General features: G+C 39.8%; 1 protein-coding gene across 1 annotated transcript; it reads right to left on the bottom strand.

Annotated features, from left to right (window-relative positions):
- Positions 1-1,886: 1,886 nt before the first annotated feature.
- LOC105915320 (leucine rich repeat containing 75Bb) lies at positions 1,887-7,360 on the bottom strand (the record flags this gene model as incomplete). The annotated part of the gene is given in 3 exon segments (XM_036134075.1): positions 1,887-1,952; positions 1,954-2,015; positions 7,042-7,360. Coding segments are annotated over 3 exon segments (419 nt in total), but the record flags the coding sequence as incomplete, so codon positions are not given.
- Between the last annotated feature and the right edge of the window lie 3,304 nt (positions 7,361-10,664).

Below are 10,664 nucleotides of genomic sequence, written 5' to 3'. Positions count from 1 at the left end.
CTGAAGTGCTTTTAATGTCTTTCTGTTGGGTTTCTGGTCATTTCTTGTGTTCTGTTGTGTATATTATAGTCTAGACACTTGTGTTAGTGTTAGACTATCTTTTGGTGAGTAAGATCCCGTTCAGCATGAACTGCATTCATTCTGTGTTTATTAGTCACATTCCCTCAGTTTCCCGGATCTGCTGCTGCCTTAACTATATTACATTCCTTTGATTAGTGACTCATGATTCCCTTTTTATTTATTGTTCTTCCCCAGTAATTATGAAACGGTCTGTTTCCTCACCTCCTCGCTAGATCTTTCCTTCCTCAGCAGTCCTCCATGCAGTTTTTCCTCAGTTCCTGTCATCAGTGTTTGCCGTTTGTTCCCGAGTTTTGTAGGTCTTTGTTTCAATAAATCTCTGCTCCATCTAAATGAGACTGCCTCTTTTTTATAGCTGCCTTTGGGTCCATTTCCCCAACACATGACAAAAAAATATAGATTTTTATGTCACTGAATGAAATAAGCATTTTAGCTTAGTGGAGAAACCTCTATCGGGAAGCAGAGCCGTGCAAAGATTGTTCTAGCTGGTCACCAAGGTTGCAGACGTCTGAGGAGGAATTTGGTCCCTCTTCTTTGCACACAAACTGCCTAAATCCTCAAGGTTTTTTGGCTGCTGCTTGGTAACTTCAAGCCGCCACACACGCTATAGATTTTCTGTAGGACTGTGACCTGGACACTCCATGATTTCAGCGTGATTCTTCTTTAGCCACTGCTTTGTTGCCCTGGTGGGATGTTGGGAGGCATTGTTAGCTGGAAGACCCATTCACCCATCATCCGTGTTCTGGCTGAATCTTACTTTTTACATTACATGACTTGGTCACTTGGACTCTGAATATAGAAAAGTCCTTCTGCATCCTTACCAGTAAAAACAGCCCCAAAGCAAAAATGCTTTTCACCTCCGTGCTTCACTGTTGGGACAGAGTGCTTTGGGTCATACTTAAAGTTTATTTCCCCCCAACATAGTGAGTCGAGTTGATGTCACAGAGCTTAACTTATCTGAGTTCTAAGCCTTCCCTGGAGCATTTAGATGTCCACTGCCCGTACATCCGCCTTCTTCATATGGGTGCTGACTGACTTCAGTCCATCACTGTGCAGAGCGTTACTGAAGGTGTTGTTGAGGACTGTGGTTCCATTTACCTTCACTCGTGTGTAGTTTTATGCTAAACTTTCCTCATGACCATGCTCACCTCGTGTGTCAAGATCCTACATCTAGCCCCAGAACATGGGGGATGATGCTCAATTGTTTTTCTGCAGATATTCGTGAACCAGCACCTTTTTCACCCTCTCACAAGCGTCTCAGGATGGTCTTGTCGTCCGTTCTGCCTGTGTACAGGTATATTATCTTCTTATGTCTCCTGTGAAAGCTCTTCTGTATTATCCACAGGTGTGATCTTGAGTTGCTGGCACTGTACCTTGCAGAAACAAGGGCCTAGGTTCAAATTCTGGGCTGGGTTTGTGGGCAGGAGTTTTTTCTTGTTCTCTGCATGCATGTACGGTTTCTCTCTGGGTATCCTGGCTTCCCTTCCATTGTCCAAAAACATGGACTCTTAGGTTTATTGGTTGCTCTAAATTGCACATAACTATGAAAGTATGTGTGTGGTTGTTTATGCTGTATGTTTCTGTCGCCTTGTCAGGACAAACCTTGCATCCCTTTTCAGAATTCAGATTAAATCCCGTATATAATTTAATAAGCTTTAGAAACGCAACATTTTTTCCATGCACAATTTTCCAGTTTTCTATAGTGATAATCAAACGCCAGACTTTTCACAACTGCTTGGAGGCTCTCATTATACAATAAATGCCCATCAATGCAAAATAAAAATAAAAACTGAACCATTTGGTCGTACCCTTTTTTGGGGCACTGCAGGTCCCGGGCCAGACTGAGCAGCAGCTCGTGAGAAATGGGGTCCACAGGTTGAGAAAGATGCGTTTCTGTATAAAATGTCGTTGAGTGATGATCCCTGCAGTCCCAAATCCTGAGGGGGGGGAAAAGAGAAAGAGATTAGAAAGTCTTAGCTGACTCTCTCTTAACTTGGACGGTATTCTGATTGAAACACATCTGAACTCAATGAATTTTAACTGGCCATTTGAAGCCTTTTAGATAACGACAGATTGAAAATTGATTTCCAAGCTTTCCTTTAGTATCTCCCTTTCATCTGAGCTTGTTACCATCTTGTAAGGAGATAAGGATTTCCCATCAGATTTCTGTGCAGCTCGAATACACACAGTCCTTATGTAACATATAAGATAATTCAAAAAGCTAAGATCCATTTGGGAGATACGTTTTAAGTGAGAACAGATGCAATATTATTCTAACTTACTATATAATACAGTTTTACTCTCTGGTGAAGAAAATTAAAAGCTGCTTTCTTTATTTCTTCGCTTCTGCTTTCAAACAAATCATTGAAGAGGCAGGAGCGGTTTAATAAAACCAGAAAGGGGGGCACATCTCCAGAGGCTGATGAAATTTCTGCCATCCTCAGACTACATCTGTTTACGCAGTTAAATGTAAATACAACATACATATGGTGACGCTTTTGATCTTATACATAACATTTTAAAACGGGTTAATTTTTGAACTTGTGGTGTTGTTTCTCCCATTTGAGAGAAGACACTGACACAGAACAGACGAGAGAGAAGACATGAAACAACACAATCAGAAGCGGAAAGGTTTTGCGGGAATAAAGATGTGGAGGAAATTGTTTCTATTTAGTTGTTAAAGCTAAATTATTATTTTCTTTATCCGCCTCAAAGCTAAAAGGGGTTTCTCACCTCTTACATTATGGGTACAGCTGGTTACACCAAACGTAAAGAAACAAGAAAGAACGCTGTTTTTCACCGGTCCATCATGCACTTGTTTGTGGTGAAACGGCAGCTGCGGAGCTGCTGAACGCACGTTCTGTGAGCTGAAATGCTTTTTAAAACGGCAGGCTGGAGGCTAAGGCTCTGTAAACATCTTCAATATCTGCTTGACTGCCATAACGCTTTGGGGCACAATGGAAGCAAAGACAAAAAAAAAAAAACTCCCATCAGCAGTTTCTCCTCCCCAGCTTCTGGGTTGATTTATTACAGCCGAGATCAGTGGATTCCCTGATGCTGGAATATCCTCCACGCTCAGGGTGCCACATGTGTGAAGAAACAGGAGCAATGAGGATTATTAACAGCGTCTTGTGATTATGTAAGTGCCTCCAGTGTGCCGTGCAGCTGCCGCATCAAATTCTGGTCGATTCACAGATGAAAGGAAACACTTGTTTTAAAATATACAAAAAAGAACTGATTGCATTCGCAGACTTTTCATTGTTGAAAGCGTGAAATGTTCTGCTCTTTGTCCACGACAGGATGCTGTGTACTGCCCTCGTTAAAGCTGCATATCTTCAGGTCTGAATGAGGCGAGCATCTCTAAACCGGAGAACATCTTCCCACACACGCGGTTCATTAGAATCTAGGAACATATAAAGCCTAATGCAATAATCCCGTCCCACAGGTTTCCGCTTCGATGAAAGGAATATGCGGCATTAGTCAGATGATGGAAGTTGCGTCACCTCCATTTTTTATTTGATTATGGTCCTCCGGTTCGGCTGGCTGATTAATTGTTCACGGCTGGATGATTGACTTACTGCTGTGACCCATTAGTTGATGGCATCAGGACTGAAGGTACAAAATCCAAAACATATGGGGCGTGAAAAGTACTGTTTAACGGACATAACAGAACATTTTTCTAAAGAGTGTGAGATTTTAAAAAAATATTTCAGTTGTGAGAAACACACACATGGTAAAATATTGGGATCACAGTCATAATTAGAATTTGAACATATGCTTAGGAGCAATATTTGATAGGATATAATGTTTATTCTTATGCATTCAAACTCTACTTGCTGTTTATATTGCCGACTAGGGTGGTAAGGCTTAAGGAGATCAGTGGAGAAATGGTGGCGATGGAAAAGAGGGAGAGCAGAGCGAGGAAAGGAAATGTACTCGCAGTGGAATACCAGGATCACAATATTCAACAATATTGCAATATTAGCATCCAGTAATATTGAGCAGCCAGTGAGAACTAGAGTTATTGCCATTACTTTTGATTAATCCTGCGAATCAGGCAGACGGCCTGAAAAATAAACAGCCGTTGTCCTCTTGTTATATGTGCTACGACAAAAACGTGGTAAAATAAGTTGTTGCAATAAGCGCTTGAAAACTACTACATGTAATCCAAACATACTTTTGTTGACTTACCTTTATCCCTAACAAAATAACAATAAATCCATATATAAAATGACATCATAATAAAAATAAAAATCTGTTATTTTGGCAGCAGGAAGATATATTCTTGCATTCCTGTAAAAGAGAAAACAATTGCTAATAATTCTAATGAGACAATGATATTAAGTGGTTTGAAAACAACAAATGTAAGATTAAGTAAAATAAATAAGATACTTTTTCTTCATGTGAACTGTGCATTTTCACAGCTTACTTTAAGAAACAAGATGGATTTGTCTGGGGCTTTAGGCATATAAACACTTGTCTAGCCTTTGTTTACTAATTAATATCTAGAATAATCCCAAACTAATTAATGTAATGGTCCAGAAGTCATATGCCTGATGAAGATTTAGCGCTGTTATTGGTTCCTGTTTGCAATTACTTCCTCTTTGTGAAAGAAAGAAAAATGCTCCTGCATCTATCATCGCAAGGTGATTATCTCTGCATTCATCCATTCCTGGGAGGAAAAGCTGCCTAACTGCCAGAGAGCTGCAACAGGAGATCTACTGCCACTTTTTCACCCTCCCTCCCCCCTCTGGAAGTGTTATTAGTCAGACACTTGGCTTCAGCCCAAACAATGTAGCAGTGCTCTGGCTTCACCTCGTCGAGCGATGGAGGGAGCAGTCGTGCTTCGTGAGCAGTTTAAACGTGGGGCTATGGCGATATGGAGACGTACAGGTATATGAAACAGAAGGCAGATCTGCCATCGCATCTGAGATTTGACAGATTGCTGGGTTGCTTAAAATATATATATATATCAGCATGTTTTTGCCTGCAAACCTGTGCTCCCCCTGTGTTATTCTCCTATGGGTTCTAATTTTCTCTCTCTCTCACTCTCTTGCTTTGTATGAAGTTATTTCAGTCATGGTTTATGTTAAGTTCTTTTGACGGGGCCCATCTTGGTCAAACATGATTTCAATCAATCAATCAATCAATCAATCAATCAATCAATCAATCAATCAATCAATCAATCAATCAATCAATCAATCAATCAATCAATCAATCAAAAACAAGCAAGTTTCACCTACTGGTAATGAGTAAAGTGGTTAAACTGTGATTAAAATTACACTCAATGGATCGGAATTATAATAACTTCGAAGGGTGTTTTCACGCATACAGTTTGTTTACTTTGGTTCAAATCAGTTGATGAGCTTGTAAACTTCTAACTTTTTCACGTGGTTTGGTTCCTTTTTGACGTCCCCAGCAGGAGAAACCAAATAAGACAAACAGATGCTATGTTTTTGAATTAGTAGAGTTAGTTCAACTTAATCATATTAGTTTGTGTCTCAGTACTATTTGAAGCAAAATTGTCTGAGAAGTAAACAGAACGATATTCAGAAGGTGTCTTGAAAGTTGCAAAGTCTTTTTAACTCATCTCGTAGGGAGCTTGTGGGCTGCCATGTGTGGCGCCCAGTCAGCATTAAGGGTCTTCCTCTGGGACCCAGAGTGACTGTCTGTTGCGATTCGAACCAGGGAGCCTTCCCAAGGCGCCCTTCCTCTAACCACTGGGCCACAGCTCCCCCTAAACCATGATATTGCATTTTCACATGTTAGGATACACACGTATTCACAGAACAAAACAACAAAAAATCCAACCTGGATATAAACAGATTTGTTCCAGTTAAATAATAAGGATCATCGATCTCCACAAGTTGTTTCATCTCTGCCCTCAAGTCAAAAGCTTCACATCCTATCACAAAATCTGTCAAAGGTTCACCTCCATGTTAACTACTGCCAGCTGATTGGCTGGATTCTTGTACCTCTTATGATGTCATCAACCCAAATTAACACAAAACTTAATAGGCAGGGAATATTTTCTTAAGAGTACTTTAAAAAAAAAAAAAACTTGTATTTATAAAAATCTCCCAATGGAAATCCAAACTTCATTACCTAATTGATTTTTCTTGTTGTCTGTGAACTTTATTAATAATAATAATAATAATAATAATAATAATAATAATAATAATAATAAAACACTGGATACTTTGCTTAAGACAAGTGAATAGAAGTACAGGTTTATGCAGCAGAGATCCATAAAACAATCCTTTGACAAATCCACATTAAAAGCTTAGTTAAAGTGCTCCTCCTTGTTAGGTTTACAAAATGCATAATTCTTTCTTAAAAATATTCAAACCTGTAAAAGAAGCCATGTTGAACACGATAGAAGGTAATGAAGCTTATAAATAGCTTTGTTCCAGGGTCTCTGACACTATGCATACCGTAATCTGCTGTAGAAGCTGAGAATTGTTTATGAAAATGAACAGATTCAGGTGCAAACAGTACCGGTTTTCAAATGCAAAGGTTTAGGCAGAAGGACAAAAGATGTAGGGGCAGTTTGTCGATAATGAAGAGCAGCAATGTTCAAAGTCTAAGATGTAGAAAGAAGCAGGTGATTTATTGAAATGTTCAATATTAACAAATCATTAACAGAGACACAAGGGCATGAAAATGGCTGGGTGTCGCTCGTGGATCAGTAGGGGTTCATTTGTTGATTGAATTGCACAGATTTCTATTAATTTTACAACAAACCTTTTAGAAATCTTGTTCATTAGAGTAGATAAAAGTATTCTGAACTAGGTTAGTACCTACAAAGATCTGTAGCATTGTTTACAGTAAAGAAACAATGGCGACATGTATGTTTTGAACAAAACTTATCCTGTGAAACATTTTTTTTCTTTTAAACCCATTCGTTAAGGTTAAAGGTCGCATTTAGTAGGAAAAAAAATCACAACAACTCGTGACAGTTACCTTTCTCAGCAGTTTGAGGACTTCACCTGCTTGCTCCAGCTTCTGCTCCCGGAGGAGCCTCTGGATCTCCCGGACCCAGGCCACCCGTCTGACGTACGGGCTCTGGTTGGTTTTCCGCAGCATCCCCGGCAGCTTGTCGGACCTGAGCATGAGCGACGTAAACAAGAAGTCTCCGCCGCTCCTGGAGCCACTCCTGTCGTCCTCCCTGGGCAGGTCATTCCGCGGGTGTCTCCTGCTGGTCAATTTGCTCTCCAAATCCAGACTTCTATGTCGGGTTAACTTGGAGCCCATCGCTCCACGGAGGGGATGTGTCGGCGGCGGGGGAGTGTGCAGCGGCTGGGCTTGTGCAACGCGGAGCCAAAACATCACACCTAAGCTGCTCCGTGGGGACTGGTCGCGCTTCAGACGTGCGCTGGAAAGTTGCAAAGCTGCTCAGAGACGTGCCGCAACAGCGCATAACAATGCGCTCTGTGTGTCGCCGACGTCCCCTGCGCGCATCTCTCCTCCATGCACTGCCCGAGCACTCTCGCATCCTTTGCCTCCACTCGGAGCTCGAGCTCTCCTCAGCCAATCAGACGGAGAGCTGCTGCTCAGCTTGGGAGCGAGAGTCATGCAGCAGGCTGTTGACTGTTGTCAGAGTCGTTTTTCCCACCTTATACCCCCGCATCATAAACACAGGCGCACGGGTTGCAGGCCAACACAGACTGGTTGTATACGCAGCAGAAGCGCAAAAGAGCTCGGAATAACAAGAAAACATATGCACTTTAAATGTTTTCATGTGCCGATTCAAAATAGTGTGGAATTTTTTTTTTTTTAATAGAAATGAACATATACGTTAAAAGTGATAACATAGTTTGGTGTACTGTAAAGAAAGGTTCTGAGAAGTTGGAAAAGCGCCATGATTCTCTGCTGATTTAAATGTGCGGAGTTGATTTTCTCTGGATACTCCAAGGACGTGTCAAAAATACACTTTACACCTGCAAAGTCCTTTTTTTTTTGTTTGGTTTCTGTGTAAAACTCCTGGCTGCATTCAAATGCCCAACAAGTTTTTTTTTGTAACGAGGGGTGAATATGCAAAACGGAGAAACTTTTTTCCAGCGCCAATATACAGATGTTTTTTTTTCTTTTTTTGTCAGCACAGCGCGCAGGATGAAAGAAGGTAAAGTAAAGTCCTTCATCTCCACCTGTTGCCTCAGTCTTCACAGGTGGCATGTAGTTGGGGATCTGGTTTAGTAACAAGTCTGCGTTCACCCTAAATAGAAGTAGCTGAAAAGGTTTGACTCACCTGTGCAACCAGTTTGTCTGGAGCGCTGGTAGTTGATGAGCTCCCATGGGCAGATTTTCAATTTATCTAAAATGTTTTCAGCAAGAGCTAAATTATCATTTACTATTAGGATTACAGCATTGGGTTTGACAATGTGCTTGAATTAGTTTGGTTTGGATTCGTCTAGCTTCCTAAGAATCTTGTTCTTGTCTCGGTGTGCTGTGGTCTTGACATTGTTTCGGGTCAATGAGTCTAAATAGATACTCCACTTTGTTTCTGAAGATCAAAACGTAATTGATAAGTGATAGACAAAGACCACATGGAAATTGTGGTTGTGATACATCTTTTTTCACTTAAAAATATACAAGTGATGTCTGTAACTGAGTGATCTTGTTTCTTCTCACAGACCAAATTGCATGTATTTAAGCTCGTTACTAATAGAAAAAGAAAATACAAATATTAAACTTGAACTATTTTTGTTAATTTGAAAAAAAAATCATACTGCGTTCTATTTGTAAATCCTTAAATTTTATGCTATAATCAAAAACTCCTGTGTTGAGTTTCTTGATGATCAGTGGACAAATGTAAAATGCAGATACTGATAGTGAGAAATCTGTCTGAAGTCTGTTTGATTCAGAAAATGTAAGTAAACTTCTCAAGAAATCCTTAAGTTGGTTTTCTTGTCATATTCCAATTGTCATCCTTTTATTTTAGTTTATTGTGATGTTTTCAAAAGGAGAACTATGGAGCCCCTAAAGGGACATGGAGGGGAAAAAAAACTATTGCGAGATCTCGCAATAACTATTGCGAGATCTCGCAAAAGGTTTTTCCTACGTCAGTGAACAAGTAAAGTAGAAGTAAAGAAGTAAAACAAATGACCTGATCCACACTCATTACTGGTTAGTCACCACATAGTTGTTTGCCAACCGCCATTAAATAGAAAAAGAAGTTGTAAACAGACACAAAACAATGGAGGCGCAAACACGTCATCCATGGGAGAAGTTTATTGATTTCTATTTTAGTACTTGCCTGACATATAAAGACATTAATCCGTACTTGGCTACAGACATGGACTTAACATTAGTGAGAGACATTTTAAAAGATTAAAAGAAAAAGTTTTCCTACTTCAGTGAACCGGACGTAAAACAGACACACAACAGCGGAGGTGCAAAGTAAAAAGGATAAAACCATAGACATAATATAAGAGTAGAACCCGCATTGACTGTCGCGGCGTAGGAATTACGGCCGCCATCTTGGGGCAGTCGACCTGCTACCCTAACCTGCTGATTCAAGCTGAACACACTAATGATACCTCAGCACTGGGCGGCGTATTTTTGTTTAAATCGACGGACTATTGACATCAGGGCTCGAGGGCCAACTTTTCACAAGTAAGATTAAAAGATATCGTTTATATTATAATGTTATTTTTCTAAGACAGAGAGATACAGGTCTACACGTTTTGTGACTTAGTCTCTCCAAACTTGCATCTACTCCGTGAAGGCATCAGACCTTATTATATATATATATATATATATATATATATATATATATATATATATATATATATATATATATATATATATATGTATATGACGTAGGAAAACCTTTTGCGAGATCTCGCAATAGTTTTTTTTTCCTCCATGTCCCTTTAGGGGCTCCATAGAGAACATACGTTGGACCCTGGAAATATTTTTTTTATATTATGTTCTTAAGTGATGGATAAAACACAGAAACAACTTTGTTTCATTAATTTTATTTAGTGTATGTTGTTTGCCTACACAGTTTAATGGAATAAAACATCCTGTAATTTTTGTTTTCATTAAGAGAAGTTTAAAATTCTCTAAAAAAAGAGTCCTGCACCATGTCGTCGGAAGAAAAAGGGAAGATATGTGGTTCATTTTGATAATGTAGCTGCAGCTGTGTCTGAGTTCATCCTCAGCTGCTCAAGAGAGAAAAACAAAAATAAAAATACATGGAACACAAAGCAAATAAAGTTGCCAATCAGAAGACAGAGTCCTGTCTCTGTTTCAAGAATCGCAACACATACAAATCTTAAAACTGAGGAATCTTTTTATTTACCAGAAACATGTACACACACACACGACTTTGAGGTTAGTTCTGCGACTGAGGTGGTTTTCTTTGGATACTCCAGTTTCATTTAGGTGGGCTGTGGTCTGCTCCACCTAAATGGGGAGGAATGGTGGCCTCCTTCCAATTCCTGGAAGTTTTCATCTCTAATGACCTGTCAGGTCCGGGAACTTTCTGGCAATGCCAATATAATTTTTCTTTCTGAAAAATGTATACTCATCTCAATTATATCTGCAAAGAGGTTGGTTCATTTTGGCCCTCTGCACAGTCA

The sequence above is a fragment of the Fundulus heteroclitus genome, unplaced genomic scaffold, assembly GCF_011125445.2.
Source record: "Fundulus heteroclitus isolate FHET01 unplaced genomic scaffold, MU-UCD_Fhet_4.1 scaffold_734, whole genome shotgun sequence".
NCBI classification, from domain to species: domain Eukaryota; kingdom Metazoa; phylum Chordata; class Actinopteri; order Cyprinodontiformes; family Fundulidae; genus Fundulus; species Fundulus heteroclitus.
Note: the sequence above shows the minus strand (reverse complement) of the source record. Positions and strands in the feature narration are given on the sequence as shown.